This window comes from Amphiura filiformis, chromosome 11, assembly GCF_039555335.1.
Source record: "Amphiura filiformis chromosome 11, Afil_fr2py, whole genome shotgun sequence".
In the NCBI taxonomy this organism is placed as follows: Eukaryota; Metazoa; Echinodermata; class Ophiuroidea; order Amphilepidida; family Amphiuridae; genus Amphiura; species Amphiura filiformis.
Window position 1 is genome coordinate 3,115,819 of NC_092638.1, and position 18,374 is coordinate 3,134,192.

The window sequence follows — 18,374 nt, forward strand, 5'->3', positions numbered from 1 at the left end:
AGTTTTATCTCTTTAACGTGTTATGTATTGTTAAGATTAGTCATTAAGTAAATGCTTAGTTAGGGTTATTATTTATGCTGTTGCAGAGATGGTACTTAAGTTGGTTTTCAAGTGTTTTCACATATGAACTTGTATCTTAGATAAATTTACTTCACTTCCATCCGAGCATCGAACTGATCAACATCAAAATATTCCAACTTAGCTTCCAACTGGTCAACATCAATTCAATCGCCATCATATTCATTAAATATATATTTATAATATTACATCCATCTTCATTGGTTCTATCATCATATATTAAAGCCGGAGCATTAACAGCGTATATTTACAAGTCTTCCATCGTGTCTATTTATTTTGTGTAACGGTATTGGACATTTATTATCGCCCGAGTAAGCCCCTGGATCCAAAGTTGAACAAAAAGAAAATCACCCTAAAAATCTAAACCGTTACACATATTATAGGCCTACTAGGTCTATAAGAAGTTAACCACTCACTCCACAGAGATGGTAGGCCCACTTAATATTGTAACTGAATATAGGCCTACATATAACTAGGCCTAGGGCCTACCGATGGAACTACTGATAGGCCTATAAGTTTACACCCAGGGTGCCGTTTTGCCCCATAGGGGGGTTCCGTTTTGCCCCGATAGTGGGGCAAAACGGATTTATTTTTTTGAAAATATTTCTTCATTTTTATAAAAAATTGTAAGGTTCAAGTTATATTGGTTAATGGTATATTAAAGGTAAATACAAACTTCAACTGAACATATACTTTTTACAGTCATATTAGGCCTTTTTAGTATGGTGACGTCACAGAGCATCCTCGAAGTTAAGTGTTCTGTTATGCCCCACCTTCCCTAGGCCTATAGCACTAAGGGGGGGGCAAAGAATTTTGGCACGTCAAAAATGGGGGGGGCAACGGTTTTTGGCACGTCGAAAGGGGGGAGATTTTTGGCACGGCTTTAGGGCCTACGCTCGCTTATCAAGCATTTTGGCGCCTTTGACAGTAGGCCTACGGTATTTTACTGCACTGACGCGATTTAAAACATAGTAGGCCTATTTTTCTTTTAAAAAAATCACATAGGCCTATATCATACTCATCTGATCATCTTTGTATGTGACGGAAGTGATCATCAGTGATGTTTTATTTTTTTGAGACAAAAACTTCCTAGCAGAATAGCTGTTTTCACTTGTTTTGATTTCAAAAAGTTGTTTAACCTTATTTTACCCCATAATTTCCCTTTTCGAAGCCCTGCTGCCCTCTCCTTGCAATATGCCTACTGATTAAACCTTGACTGTGTTTGGCAATTAATTGTTTAACCTTGCCGATGCAAAAGTAAACCTTGATGCAAATGAGTAGCAAAAGATTGCCAAAGCGGTTTTTGGCGGGATGCTCATCATACCCAATTGCATCCCGCTAAAACTGTTTTTGTTGCAATTTGCAAACCCCCGTTGTTTTTGATGTTTTCTCAACTTGAAAATTGCTCATTTATAGTTTTGCAACGAATTGATCGGAAAGGTGGTGCTATCTGCAAACACGGGAATAGCATTTCGATCGGCCAAGAAAATAAAAAATGGCGAATAAAGTAGTCTCGTTTGCAATTTGTGATATTATCTATGGACTCTACCACGCGGTGACAATTCTCAGGGTCAAATTAACAGTCCGTCAGACGTCCACGCGGCAGTCCCAAATTTGGTTATCGATGTTAAGCCGCATAACTTTTCAATATTTTATATTCATACACTGATTATTTACTAGATGAGGTTATTGACTTAAATTGTAAATTTTGAGATAAAATGGTTTAGAAACATACTTTTATTTACAAAAACTAACTAAAATGGTGAAAAATTTGATAAAAATTAATTTACAAAATGAACTACTTTTCTATTGCCCATTGTTACACATGTACATTCATGTGTTGCTCGGCAATGTTATTCCCGTACATTTCAGTGGCAGTTATGTCGCAACCAGTATCTTGGTCGAAATTACCATCAGTTTACATATTAAAACAGTCCAAATAACTATTTAAACAGCTCGTCTACGTAGTGCAACAAGTTATGCGATTGCTGGAGAAGTCGATGTGCCCATAACATTCCCGATTTTACGTGTACATTCCAGGAGCGATAATATGGAGCTGAGCGGTTTCGCCCGATTGGTAGGTGTCTGTCCGTTGGCTGGCTATGTGGACAATCCGTACCAATTCAAGAGGAGACAGGTGCCAGTTACCGTGGAAAAATCCCTCACGGTAAGAAGCTTAGGTCAGGAAGGAAAGAAAAAGAAAGAAAGAAAAGAGAGAGAAAGAACAACTTGAGAGAAGGAGAGCGCGCGACTGAGAGGGAGAGAGAGAGAGCAGACACAACGTCAACAGTGAACCAGTTTAACATTGGTTTAGATGTGTGCAGCTCACCGTTACCGACGAAACCACATTGAGATTGAGATTGAGTTGTAGTAACTACAAATTTCGAACGTTTGAGGACTTGTTCTCAAGTTGTAGAAGGTGCCATAGGGTGGCTAGAGTGTTAATTATTTTCATTATAAATGTCGCAAAATATTAATATTGACAATATTAAATTAATAACCTGTTTCACCTCTCCATATGTGACCGTACAGCACGAATGAGCCGTAAATGTCCTCAATTGTATTCTGAGTTGCAGTGTAAAATGGGCATGAAGGTCATATTCATAGGTATTTCAATTTGGTGCTACGTGTATCTCATTAAATGAGGTACACGTAGCACCAAATTGAGGTACCTATGAATACGACCTTCATGCCCATTTTACACTGTAACTCAGAATACAATTGAGGACATTTACGGCTCATTCGTATGTACTGTCACATATATTCATACATTGCTCACCTGTGTTTTCATATCATATTTTGTGGTGAAAAATGATTACAAATGTGTAATTTGCAATCATTTTTGGAGCAACGATTTCTTCGAACCGACGGCTATGTGTGTATGTTCAAGTTCAAGTTCAAGTTATTTTATTGACATCACCAAACAAATAGGTACAGTCAAGTTATACAAAAGATACACATATAGAAAATATAAAAGAGAATAAGTAAATTATAAAACTAAACTATTAAACATCTAGGTTACTACGTGCTTCAAAAGCAGAGTTTACAAAAGTAAGAACAGGTTTTATACTATCAAAATCTGTGACACTCATTATTTTATAAATTTAACATCGTCAGTCAGATTATCAAAGTTATCATACATATCAGTTAAAATTTTCAACATATCTCTCACGCAAAGTATCATAAAATGGGCATTTAATAATAACATGAAATTCATCCTCAATCATATTTAAAGTACATAGATGACAAATTCTCTTATGAGGATCTAGTTTAGGTATTAAATGACGCCCTTTTCAATCATCAAAGAGTGAGCACTGAGTCTTAATCTACTGAAATTTGATCTAAATGCGATGAAACATAAGAACATAATTCTCACAATGAAAATTTGTTTTGAACAAACAATAAGAACGAAGTTTAGGCTGATGTTGACACATAAAATCTAAACATTGAACTTCATAATTGGATTGAAGATTGGAAAGAATATTAACATGAAAATTGTGCTTAGTTAATATGTTTGGTTTATCCCAAATATCTAATCTATCTATACTAGCAAGAATTTTCTTAATACCAGAAGACCATGAGAATAAACCAGTATCACATAATATTCTATTGTCCAAAAGAGCATCAATGGCTATGGAATTCTTCCCATGTAAACAATGATTATTTAAAGACCACCAATATTTAACAGATAAATTCATCATAAAAAGTAACATTGGAAAGCAACCTAATTCACTTCTTACTGCATTGTTAGTGGTTCTTTTATTAACACCAAGAATTAATTTACCAACCTTCACATGTAAAGATTCACCAGGCAATTTATCACAAATAGATGTAATATTATAATCATTTAAATTCTTAAGCAAATAGGGCATCCAAACCTCAGAACAATAATTCAAAATGGGCTGAATAAGAGTAGTGAACAATTTTAGGCTACAAGCAACAGATGAACTATACAAATTATCTCTTATTTTGAAATATGCCTATTGGCCTTATCTTTCAACTGGTTCATAGCTTTAGTGAAAGAGCCAGATGGAACAAAAAATGATACCTAGATAACAATATTCATTCGTTAAGTCTAATGTAACATCACCATATTTAAAAGTATAATTCTTCAGCATGCGACCACTCTTATTAAAGATCATAACATTTGATTTACGTATATTGACTATCAACTTCCACTTATTACAATAATCAAACAATTTATCAATAGCACATTGTAATCCTTTAGCACTTTCAGAAATAAGAATTAAATCATCAGCATACATAAGACAGCTCAAGAAAGAATTATTTAAAGTAACTGGATCACAGCTTGTATCAAAAATATGCGGAAGATCATGAAGAAATATATTAAAAAATACCGGCTAAGAACACAACCTTGTTTTACACCAACACTAGTTTGAAATGAATCTGTAATCTTATCATCACACTTAATGGCAAAAGATACTGAATTATACATATCTTTAATGATATTTAAGAATTTGCCACCAATTCCAACATGGACTAATTTATATAAAAGTGCATTTCTCCATACTGTATCAAACGCTTTAGAAAAGTCAATGAAGCAAACATAAAGATAAGACTTACCAGCACGATTAATATATTTATCAATCAGAGACTTAAGAACTAAAATATGATCACTTGTACGGGAGCCTCTTTGAAAACCAATTTGCTGTTTTGGAATAACAGAGTTGTTAGTAACAAAGGTATATAAACGATTATAAAGTACAATACAAAATAATTTACAGAGATTACTAGAAACAGCAATACCACGATAATTACTAGGAGTATTTTTATCTCCCTTTTTATGAATAACAGTGAGCGAACTAGTTCTCCATTGGGAAGGAAAGTTCCCTTCCTGGAAGATTAAATTAAACAAATTTGCTAAAGCAGGAGCAAATATATCAATTCCTTCTTTGATCATATCAGGTCTAATGCCATCGATACCAGCAGCCTTACCACTTTTTAAGTGTTTAGCCGCCTGAATGATCTCAGATGGAGAGATTACAAAATCAAGTGAATTAATTTCATTAACATTTAAATTGGACACAAAATCATCAATGTGCTTCTCAAAATTAACATCATTATGCGAAATATTCCTATTCATTAGAGTAAGAAAATGGTCCCACCATTTTTAGGTGAAATAGGATTGGACATGTTTTTCTTAGAGACGCATAGATCATTATAAATGTTCCAGAAAGCTTGAGGATTGTTGCTTTGAAGATCATCCAACTTCTGAAAAATCTTTCTCCGAAAAGCAGATTTCTTGCTAGATAACAACTTAAAGTAACTCTTACGAATCTTGCGATAACTATGAATTAGAGTTAAATTAGTAGGCTGTTGTTTAATACTGCGAGAAAGAGATTTAAGTTTCCGGTAAATCAACTTACAATCATGATCATACCAAGATTGTTTCTTATTGGTTTTAACACGTTTACCTCTAGAATTAATCCGTCGTAAGCCAGCTTTACAACTGATAAATGCGTAACAACTCATAGTACTTATCAAGACAAGTATCAACAGAAATATCAGCATTAACAAATTCTGACAAAAACAAATCAATATCACGTTTTATATCATCACGATTTAAAGCAAGTTTCCATAAAGAAGCAACTTTGGAGGACCAATTAAATTGGGTGGGTAAATCATGAAGTTGCATGGAATCCTGTGTGGAAGGAATCTCATAATTCTTCCAACCCGCTCGTAACTTACAAGTAATCAAACAATGAATGGAAACTGGATTTAAATCATGAACTTGAAAAATTCAACATCATCAAAGATGTCAGTATCACATAACATATAATCAATCAAACTAGGATTACCTCGTGGCTAAAACAAGTAAAATTGCCACATATATCACCCAATTTACGTCCATTGACAATGCGAAGACCACTGCCTTTACATAAATCCAAAAGTTTCTTACCATGAGAATCAGGTTCTTTTCTGTCTAAATTACGCCTGATAAGAGGAATATCATTTACATAATTAGGATGTACAGTAATATGCTTATCGTTATCATTAACAATGAAATCAGGTTCAGTACATGTTCTGGCATTAAAATCACCCATCAACACACAATTACCAACTGAGGTGAATTTTGCAATGTCAGTTTCAATGAGGAGAATATATCATCTCTACGTTGACTATAGCTAGAAGTAGAAGGACTAATGTAAACATTACACAGATAAATATCATTGGTAAGTCCAAAAAAGTTCTTACACAATTTAATCCACATAAACTCTGAATTAGAATGAGGTAGAACCTTGATACCTTTCATTAAATTCAATTTAATCCCAATTGCTAGTCCACCAAATGCATGTGGAGCTTTATGTGAACGTGGTCTATGATTCTGAAAAATACTATACCCATCAAGTTCAACAATATCATTTACCTCACAGTGAGTTTCTGATAAACAGAAAATATCATAATTATTGAGAATGTTTTGAATGGGAGCAAGATCTAGTTTAGAGGTACGAGTATTGCCAATTCGTGAGAAAAGACCATCGATGTTCCAAGCTCCAAGAGAAATAGATTTATTTGGAAAAGTGAATTTTAAGTTATTTTCTGAAATAACCTCTTCTATTCAGAGATAACACCTGTTGTACCTTACACCTGATGTTGCTATACAATAAGCAGCTACCCTCCTCTGACAAATGATACCAATCAGAGGCGCTAAGCAGATGACGAACGGAGTACCATTCTTAACAAAGTTACTATTATCACAGAAACTCATATTGTTGTTGCTAGATTTAAGCACAGAGCATTTGATGAAGGCATTGGTAACATCCGTCATGGTGTTATAGAACAAATTATCAAGACGAGGCACACCTAAGGATATGACAAATTTAGTATGTGAAAATCTTGTACCGTGATAGTCAATGATGGACTGTAAATAAGATGCACACTTATCAGGTGGGCATGCCGTAATGTCATTTGTTATTTCGTGGATAACCACACAATCCGGAACAAAATTCAGTTGATTCAACTGGTTATTCGCCTCATCGATTGTATATGCACGAATAGAGGTAACCTCAGCGCCTGGAATGAAACGGCTGGTGTCTAAGGAGGACATATGCGAGTTCCCAATTACCACAACGGATGGTTTGGGACGCTCTGCGATTACCTGCGCGGGGACTAGATTGATGATCTTGACGTCTGTGATTACCTGAGCGGGGACTAGATTGTTGACCATGTCGAGCAGAGTTAGTAGGAGAAGAGTGAGAGCTATCATGAGCTTTAGTACCGTAGCAGATGCATACGATTTGGAACGATGATTATCATGGTTAACTGGAAGCGATGAGGAACAAGTAGGCGTGTCCATCACAGGTGGAGAAGGTTGGAGGACCACACTTTGCGCAGATACAATTTGCTGAGGTGAGTCCATCCTAGGTGGAAGAGGTTGGGGGTTCACATGCGCAGATGTACTAGGCAGATCCGATGGTGGGACATGCTTAGGTGTCTGTGTTACTGCCTGAAACTCCTCAGGAGTGTACATAATGGGGGCACGCTTGGTCTCGTAAAGGTCATCCTTAGCCTGCGCTTAACTTTGCTGTGGTATGTTTTAAATCAGCGTGAAGACTTGCAATCTGTTCATCTTTGGCCAAAAGCATTTGATCATTACGTTTAACCATAGCGTCAAAGGCCTTCAGCTTATCATGTAAAGAGTCAAAGGACTTCTGCCATTGTTGATGCCTGTTCTTAAGCTGCTGGTCAATGTCTTGCTTCATCTTGTGTAATTGGGTCGGGACAGAAGAACAAGAATCATTACCCGTATCGCGCTTCTTTCTTAGCGATTCGCATTCAGTCTTAAGTGAATCACATTGTGATTTTAGTGATGCGTTTTCCTTCTTCAATACTGCCATCTCTGAAGCAATTTTGTCAACCTTGAGATTATAACAGGTCTTTTCGGATTCCAACAGTTTTTGTACCAGAGTAGTTTCTAAATCTCTAATCGCAGTTAGGCACGATGAGGAACACAACGAATCCGGATTACCAGGTACAGATGATTGAACACCAAAGTCCACCATGGGAACAGATATGGACGCTTGTGTAGCACAGTTTACTGTAGGGATAATTTCAGTTTGACAGCTTATATGAGAGGAGCATGACGAATCCGGATCGCCAGGTACAGATGATTGAACACCAAAGTCCACCATGGGAACAGATGTGGAAGCTTGTGTTGCACAGTTTACCGTATGGATAATATCAGTTGTAGACTGTTGATCTAAATATGCAACTATGTTACTGTCAGCTATATAGCATTTAGCACAAGAATACCTCCTGGTGGTGTTGGAGTACATGGTAAGACTATATGGTCATTTTCACGGTAAAGGGTGTAACTTTGGATTTTTAACATTTTAATCCGTAGTGTTCTAATAAAGCCACAGAATTCCATGATTTTTGGCCACATAAGTCATCTAGTTAGCAGCTACCTTGGGTAGCATAATCAGCTTTGGGAGTTACTGCGTTCAGTTTTAGCAGGCTTAAATGTACTTAATATTGCCATTTTGAAAAACTATAAAAAACAGTAACATTTTTGTAAAACCCTGTGTTTTCTTCAGTTAGTTCATGGATAATTTTTCTTATCCTGAAAGTACAGTCATATGTTCAGTAAACACTGCCACATTAGATTTAATTGTGAACAGCACTGTATTTTTGAGAACCAGACTTCGATATTTGTCGTTCGAGGCTTCATTTTCCGTTAACAATTGTTAACAAACTTTGTGGGTGTAGCTTTGGTTCATAATTCTTGGTTATTTCTTCACTTCTTCTTGATTCATAACAGTTGTTATCTTAACTTGAAGTGGGTAACAAAAATTAGTCGATTTGCAAGCTTTTAAAATTTTTATAAAATCTTGACTTCAAAGAGCCGTTTTTCCGTTAACTTTTTGAAGCCTCCGAAACAAACTGTTCAGCAAGCTTGTGCAAATATAAATAAAAGAGCTCATCCAATCTATTTATCAAAATGTAGCAAAGTAGATCCTCAAGTCACATGTTTTTAAATCGTGGAGATATGTATCACCGTTTGAAAATGGGACCCAATACAAACTTTCCGTTAACAATTGAAGCCTCCGAAACAAATGAAGCCTCCGAAACAACAATAAGATTAATTATCATCTATGCATATCTAAATTGGTGTGTTTCATACTGATATCTGCATTGTAATTATTACTTGATATGAGCAGAATGTCATAAATTAAAAAAAATTGACATTATGGTTAATGTTTGAAAAATATACTGATACCCAAAAAAGCCTGTTTCGGAGGCTTCACATGCAAAAAACACCACACTTAACGAATGGGTGAAAAAATTAACATGTGATAAATCTACAATATCTGCCGCATAGAATCATTGATTCAATACACACAAGAAAATAACAGCTTAGATGATCCCAACACTGTTGTTTTCAAAAAACTACTTCTGCAATGTTTAACAATTGTTAACATGAAGCCTCCGAAACAAAAAAAATGACTTGCTGTGATAATTTAATTTTTGTCACAACTGAAATTCAATACTTAGAAGCAAATCATGAAAATTGATAATTGTGATATTTTTTACCTATTTTTTTATGTCAACTTGTAGTAGTTAGCCAAATATTTTACTTTTATGATCACCTGTGTTGTTAACTGAAGCCTCCGAAACACAAATCGCTTGAATTGCCAATTCTAAAAATAACTCCAATTTCTGTGAAACTTGGCTGGGAGGTTCCTTTCATCAAGTAGTATTTGTACATGAAGTTAGACATTCAAATTATTTTAGGAACCCAATTAAAACTTAAAAAATATGTTTAAGGTTTGGAAATTTCCATTGTAAATGACACTTGATGTTGAAAATTTTCAAAACTGCAATTACAAACATAGCAAAACATGGTATAAAATTTAACTTATATCTGTTGACTTACTTTGGAATGGGATGTCACATGTATTCCAGCTTTCATGTCATGATTTTCTGAGGTTATGTAAAATACGTTTTTTCTTAGATTTTAACCAAAATGTTATGGAAATGTCAATTTTTTATTAGAAATCAAAAGGTTTAAGCCTTGAAACATTATTTTACTGGAATTTAAGTTGCTTCTATGCATTATTTCAGTAAATAGAAACATATTTAAGTGGTTTGAAATTTTGACCCTAAAAATCAAAAAGTTACACCCTTTACTGTGAAAATGACCATATGCTGGGAGTTGAGTGCACTCATAATGAATCCAAGAATCGCAATTTGAACAACGGATCATGAACTCATCAGAATAAAGTTGTTGGCATATAGGGCATGATTTTGGCACATCCTTATCAGAAATATCAGATCTAGCAACAAGATTCACGTCCATGGCAACACAATGATCACCTGTAGCACAATTAACAGAGTCAGTACATGTAGTCGCAGGTAAATCTGTAGCACACGTATCAGTAATATCGGTATTCAAAGTAGAGTCGGGCTTATCTGTAGCACACGAATCAGTAGTATCAGTAATCAAAGTAGAGTCGGGCTTATCTGTAGCACACGAATCAGTAGTATCAGTAGTCAAAGTAGAGTCGGGCTTATCTGTAGCACACGAATCAGGAGTATCGGTAGATACGGTGGTCAAAGTAGAGTCAGGATTATCAGGCTGCATCATGATTGTAGCACACATGGACTTAGATTCAGTATCTATCGTGACAACAGGATCAGTTATGGTTAACGACGAAGAATCAAAATCAAGGAGAGCAGCTTTAATATCAAAGTCACATAAGTCTATTACATGAGTCTCATCATCATCAAGGTAAACCTTGATATCGCCACGCCGCGATACCGAAACTTGCAAGGAAATCGATAGCCTCTGAGCAGGTATCAAAACGTTTGTGGCGATTTCCGGGGAACTTGTCCGTACTCTTCAAAGCCAGCGGCCACTGCAGGAAAATCCCTACCGTTCGGCCAATTGCCACTGCATAAAAGTAACACGACGAATTATCAGTTGCCATGGTTATGTATCTATATCTGGGCTCCTATATACACAGTTGAATTGCCAATGCAATGTAATGCAATGCAAAAGCGAGTTCTACACAGGGCTGACATCTCTGCACACAAAAGTTTATGGAGGGTGTATTGGAGAGTCGTGAAATATAAATAATGTCAGCCTTGAGTACTTATATACATGTACACACAAACTATCAGCGATGAAACGAAGACTCACAAAACCGCCAAAATTACGATGTTGAAGGCGAATTAACTTTCAAAATGATCAACCGGAGTAGTCACCAATCTAAGATAATTCTAACAAGCACTTGTAGAATGATAGGTAACTGAAGAAACTGCACTAAAATTGAAGGAAATTGCAGCGATGACTGTGCCGTGACAGTTCTAGTCTGACGCCATCTTATAATATGTGAATGCACATTAAACACATACAAACACATACACAGCACCTGTTGGAACTCCCGGTCAGAGCCGGGAGTTTCAATTATTGGAACTGACAGTGAACAGACATGTATGACAGTCACTCATGACATGATCATGACAGAATAACATGAACAGTTGATGAATAACATTTAAACACAATAATAACAGTTCATGGCATGCATGCATGAGTTATGGCTAAAAAACCTATGCATTCATTCATTCATTGTATGGTACCTTAGTGAATTTTTATTTAAAATGCAGAAGTTGCAAGCTTATTAAAAATATAATTATTATAAGACATTGCATTTTGACTGCAATGTCAATGAATCAATATACTTGTATTGTAACATGTGCAGGCAGTCACACTGCAGGCTTATAATATTTTGGAGTTCCTAAATATTTTTGTAAACCATGAAAACTTAAAATGTGTACCTTCCACTTGGTTTGTTGTGGATGGTCACATGATCTGAAAATGCAGGGTAAGTTTCGATACACATTCTGCATTCAACAAAATTAAGCTACATGTACATGTAAGTGCTATATTCTTTAATATCACTGCCATGACATGAGCATCCCATTGTTATGACTTCAACAAGCAAATACATACTCCATTTGAGGTAGAAATTGGGACATGTTTGCGCACATTTTCACAGTTGTACAAACTCGCAAAAAAATTGACCTTTGACCCTTAAAATATCCTTGCGCCAACATGAACACAAATAAATTTCTACATAAATGCAGGTAACAGCACATAAACTGATTGAAGTAATAACATGGGTAGGCCACCTTTTTGGCACATCTAGTTAGTAGTTGACGCTTGAAGATTGCGTATTACATGTAGTTGCAGGAACTATCAAAAAGTAGCATTTTATGGTTTTGGATTAAACTTTGACCTTAAAAACATCCTTGCGCCAACATGAATCCATACTAATTTCTACATTAAAAATGCAATTAAGCAGTAGTGGATGCCTGAAGATTGCATATTGGTTGCACGAACTTTATGGTTTTGGATTAACCTTTGACCCCTAAAATATCCTTGCACCAACATGAGCCCAAACTAATTTCTACATGAATGCAAATAACAGCACTTAAATATGGTGAATGAAGTAAAAACACCATGGGTACCTGTTGGCACGTCCTGTTGTGGATGCTTGAACATTGATGGAACCCCTATTTGGTCTATTTACTATTTACTAGGCTTTGGGATGATATTTAGAAAATCATTAAAAATAGTGAACCAACAGGACCCAAGCTTGTTTCTGTTTCTTTTATTAGAGTTATAGTTTCTTTACTACATGTACTGAACACCACTTTTAATGTTCTTTGACCTTGGCTCACAAAATTAATGGGGCGTGAAAATATCGCAAAATAAGAACATTTGACCTTTGACCCCAATTTTCTTCTAGCACCAACAAGCACCCATCAATTTTGCATTTGCATTTGCTTCTAAATAATTAGTTTATCCATTTTAGCTTGCTTAGTTTTTACATGGGTGCATAATGGCGCAATGAGTTTCAAGCCACAGAAAACAACACAAGGGTGCTTTTCACTAATATTTTAAATTTACGACGGCGCGGCAATGGTAACCCAACCATTTTTGTGTGTAATTGTAATGACACCCATCTAGGATTCAAAAACTGTTTTCTATTTACTGGGCCAATGTTGGCGCACAATTTTGTAGTCATTGCTAAATAAGGCCCTTCGCACTTGATTATTACCGTACTGACGCGAGTATAGTCCCACCTTCGAGTAAAGTTCCACCCCCATTGAAAATTTAATTTATGAAATTTTTTCGAAAAATTTTGGGGGTCCCCCAAAATTTTCGAAAAATTTCATAAATTAAATTTTTAATTTTTTTTTTTTAAGTTACCGTATTTATTTTTTCGGCCTTGGAGTGTCCCAGGACCTAGACCTAAATGCTAGGATCATTCATGGTTGACCTAAAAAAACAAAAAAAACATTCAAGATGTTTTGTATTTTTAATATGAAAATTGATAATTTGTATTCATGTCATACTCTAGTAATGATTTCAAAATGCATTCAAATTCAATTTTGAAATCATTAATAGAGTATGGCATGAATACAATACAAAACATCTTGAAATAGTCCCACCCCCCAATTTTGAAAAATGTTCACCCAAAAACGGGGTGAGACTATACTCGCGTCAGTACGGTAGTTTCCTGTTTACCGCCCGCGTCCAAAATTGAAAATCTCAAAATAATTACGGTAATTATTTTATTTTTGTTTCTTTCTAATTTTCTCCTTTAAAATAATTTTCAATTACTTCTACTTGCCATTTTCTGACTTTAATCAACAATAATGATGAATGAACAAAGAGTACAACTCCACCTTCACTTATTTATAAAATCAAATATTGTCGTAAAATAATTAAATGCCCGCTCTAGTCAAAACGAGTTGCTTGTAATAGTTCAAACTAAATAAAGAAAATAAAAAATAATTAATAATTAAAAGTCACCTCGTCCCTTTTTCAAATCTTTAACAGGAAACTAATTAATGGGCCAATCCATGTCAATTCATCAGAGGCCTCCACATTGACCCTCTTGGAATTAGCCGATATGCTCATGATGTGTTCCCAATATGCCAAAATGAAGATATCCAGCGAAAAAAAAATCACAAATAATTTGGTTGCTAAGGAACAGCCCCACCTAGCAACCATCGAAATTTTCATTGTTATGGACCTTTTTCCCCCTTCAATATTTGGGGGTCATTTTGTCACATAAACTAATGAAAGGAAGACCCCAATTATATCAATTATGTTTGACCCATATGTCCCCTTCACATTTTGGGGATAAAAGAAAAAAAAAAAATTGTATCGTTTCTCCGCAGGGGATAGTTAAAAAATCATTTTATCACATTTAGTAATTTAAGATGGCACTTTCAAGGGGCTTTAACCCTATTAAAGAAGTGCTTGTTAAAATTATTTTTTGTGGCAGGCTAGAGGCAAGTGGGAGTACTCGAGAGTTACAAAGAAAAAAAAATACTGAAGCGCTTCATTTAGCTGAACAGCGCCCTCAAAGTTGAGATTTTCCATTTTTGGCCCTATTTTAAGGGGAAATTTGGACCTGTGGCACTCCATCTATTACTCTATTTTTTCATGGTTTTAGTAAAGCAGGCAGTCTATTTTCAAAATCTATAGTGCTTTGTTTGTATATTTTTGGTTTAAATTGATTTTTAGGCCTCCGAAATTGCCGAAAAGCATGCAATTTCCCTATATCTTGGAGAATACATGGTTGATTATGGTTTCCCAGTGCCTGTAACTTTATAATATAATTATTAAAAGTAGTCTCACATGTGTTCTCTTTTCACACACAAAAGAAGGAAATCAATTAGTGCAATATTACTAAATTGGCCATTGAAATCCCATGAAATTCAATTTGATTGATAAAATCTCAACTTTGAGGGCGCTTTTCATAAATGTTATAGAATTTGTGACCGCTTGTTTTCACAGCAATCCAAACCTCTCATGGTAGATTACCAATTCCTTCAACATAAAACTTTTCTGAGTCATTTTGATTAAGTTACAGACAATGGAAAACCCATAATAGGCCCTATATTCTCTGTAATATGGGGAAATTGCATGTTTTTCGTCGATTTCGGAGGCCTAAAAATCAATTTAAGTCAAAAATATTTTTTTCTTCTTCATAACTCTCGAGTAGGGGAGATTGGGGTTAGTTGGAACGTGGGGTAAGTTGAAACATTGTATTTTTTTCTGACACAAAAAATTAATTTGGTAAAATACTGGCACCTAGTAATAGGTATTAGTAAGGGTCATCCACCAAATTAGCAATGTCAGCACTGATGCCCCACCAGTGTTGGCTTGGGAAAGGAATATCTGTTTTTTGACTTGCTGACTAATTTTTATACCCCTCGGAAAAGATGCGTTATCTCCATGTTCTTTGAAGATTCAGGGGATTATTTTTTGAGTATCATAAGCACTAGTAGTAAGTCCCAGAATAATGTTAAATAAAAGTTTTATTGTATTTCTTATTTTGTGTAATGAACTTTGAAATGGAAAAATAGGCATCGGGGTTAGTTGAAACTTTTGAGGTGGGGTTAGTTGACACGTGAAAATCGCATAGAAAAATATGGTTAAAAATTTGACTTTTTAAAAATTTGTAACATGTTTTCCATTTCTTCAATATTGCTTTTATGGTTAAAATGCAATAATACAAGCAAAAAGTGCACACAGAAAGTACATTTTATAATATTTTAGGCTTCTCATATTTTGGTCCATGGTGACACTCGTCACCTTGTGTCCAAAGTATTGACCCGCACTCCCACATATTTATTTATTCATTTTTTCACACTGATTGTATGTTAAAGGGTGCCTTCAAGGGAAGTACATGTATAACCCTAACAACACAATAATAATTATTTTGAAATTTTTACAAGCCGTGTTTCAACTAACCCCACCCTATGTTTCAACTTACCCCAGGGGTGGGGTTAGTTGAAACACTTTTTTTCAAGTTTTCAAATTGGATTATATGAATAATCATAAGCAGGTCCAATAAAGTTTAAGGCTGTATTTGTAGCATGTATGTATATGTTTATACTGATATGGTTAGTGTTTCTTGAAAGTAATCGGTTTGCGTTAAAAAGACGATTTTGTGAAAAATGTTTCAACTAACCCCAATCTCCCCTACTCCCACTGGGCTCTAGCCTGCCACAAAAAATAACTTTAACAAGCACTTCTTTATTATAGGTTAAAGCACCATGAAAGTACCAACTTAAATTACTAAATGTGATAAAATGCTTTTTTAATTACCCCCTGCGTAGAAACGATGCATATTTTTTCCCCTTTTATCCCGTAAATGTGAAGAGGACATATGGGTCAAACATAATTAATATAATTGGGGTCTTTCTTTCATTAATTTATGTGACAAAATGACCCCCAAATATTGAAGGGGTAAAAAGGTCCACAACAATGGCAATTTAAGTGGTTGCTAGGTGGGGCTGTTCCTTAACAACCAAAATATTTGTTTGTTTGTTTTCGCCGGATTTCTTCAGTTTGGCATATTGGGAACACATCATGAGCATATCGGCCAATTCCAAGAGGGTCAATGTGGAACTTGCTGAAAATCCTGTTGATTTGATATGGACTGACCCTAATAATCAAGTGCGAAGGGCCTAATAAACCATTTAACAATGTTTTTGGGGCCAAAATTTCATCATTTTTTTGCGGACAAACAAAATGAGCGAGGAAGCTAAAACTTAAAATCATATTTCGAACACTGGGCCCAACCCCAAACATGTCAGAAACTATGCATTATCGACGTATTACTAAATTAGTGTTAAATAATTAATGTTTTGAGCAAGTTTCATGTAAATTATTGATGTCGTCTTCAGATTTTGTTACTTTCTGTTGGTTGGCATCCAGATTTGGACGTTAAACAGCCATTTAAAGAAAACGACAACTCCAATTTTTATGCAACTTTCATAAATTGAATTCTAGACATCAATTACATACAAATCAGCACCAACTTTAACAGAATTAGGCATATTAATGATTATTGTCAAAAATATTGATTTTCAGACCCCCCCACAGACCCCCCCTGTCCAAATACTTGTTTTGGCGGCACCAACTCATTTTTGGCGATTTGGATGAAAATGGTGTCAAAATGCTCAGGAGATCATACTGCATCAAATATGATGCGTTCCTTAAGAAATATGAAACATCACCCTTTTTAAAAGGCTGTTTAACCTACCCCTAATGTAAACTATTTTTACTCGTTTTAAGCCACCACTAACAGTAACAAAACTGCTTCATTTACACTGTACATAATTTCGATCGGCAGTCTGGGCATGTGCACTAGGGTGGGGCGAAAAACATTTTTTTCTTGGATCGACTTGGATCAGTAAGATCGGAGCATGTTTCGCCCAGGCAGTAGATTTTCACACAATCCCTACTTGTTTGTTATAATTTCTTAGTGTACCCCGGTACTCTATTAATATAGATTAATCGGTAGAAACAACCTGGGTAGGCATTGAAATGACATCATAGCCAATATTTAAACAAGAATTCCTGAAAAAAATTGGTGTCAGACTTTCCAATTTACAATGTAATTATTATTTGAATGTAATGTTAAAGATGGAATTGCATGAGAAGTTTTGCACTGCAGCACTGACAGGAACATTTAGTGGTAGTTCATTTATCATTAAATAATTATACACTTACATACGTGTTTTGGCGCAGCATCAGCCTTCTATTCTAGCTAAAAACGTTTTTAAAAATACAAAATATGCAAATGAGGTAGCTGATTTGCACATTTTGCGACAAAAATCACATGGGATCTTAAGACTGTCCCTTACCACCATCCCACCAAGTTAAATCTCTATACGCCTCACCAGTTCCAAAAAATGGCAAATAGCCTTTTAAAAATAAACAAATATGCAAAGGAGGTGGTTAATTTGAATATTTTGCGACAAAAATCACGTGGGATCTTAAGACTGCCGTTTTTTAAAAATAGAAAAAAGGGAAATGAGGTGGCTGATTTGCATATTTTGTGACAAAAATAGCATCTGATCTTAAGAGTGCTCTTAACCATCACCCCACCAAATTACATTTCTATATAGTTCCGAAAAATGGCCAAAAGCAATTCGACAAATAAAAAATAGGCACATGTGGTGACTATTTTGCATATCTTGCGACAAAAATTGCATCGGATCTTACGACTGCCGCTTAATTACCACAACCTCATCAAGTTACATCCCTATACTCCTCACCAGTTCTTCGAAATGGCAAAAAAAATGTTCTGCAGGAACTGACACAAAAACAATTTGGGTAGTTTGTTTAGACCCTCCAGAACATCACCAATTAGCAAGCAATCTCCAATTGGTTACCATTATTTTTTGCTAAAATTTAGACATGTATTTAGTTAAATATTGATGATATTTGAGTTGCTAAA

At 35.3% G+C, this 18,374-nt stretch overlaps 1 protein-coding gene across 1 annotated transcript in view; it reads left to right on the forward strand.

Moving 5' to 3' along the window:
• Positions 1 to 1,932: 1,932 nt before the first annotated feature.
• LOC140164223 (gametogenetin-binding protein 2-like) overlaps positions 1,933 to 18,374 on the forward strand; it is a 36,006-nt gene continuing 19,564 nt past the window's right edge. The window contains exon 1 of the mRNA XM_072187475.1: positions 1,933 to 2,245. Coding sequence (XP_072043576.1) covers positions 2,129 to 2,245 — 117 coding nt within the window. The 5' untranslated portion in view covers positions 1,933 to 2,128. The remainder of the gene's footprint in view (positions 2,246 to 18,374) is intronic.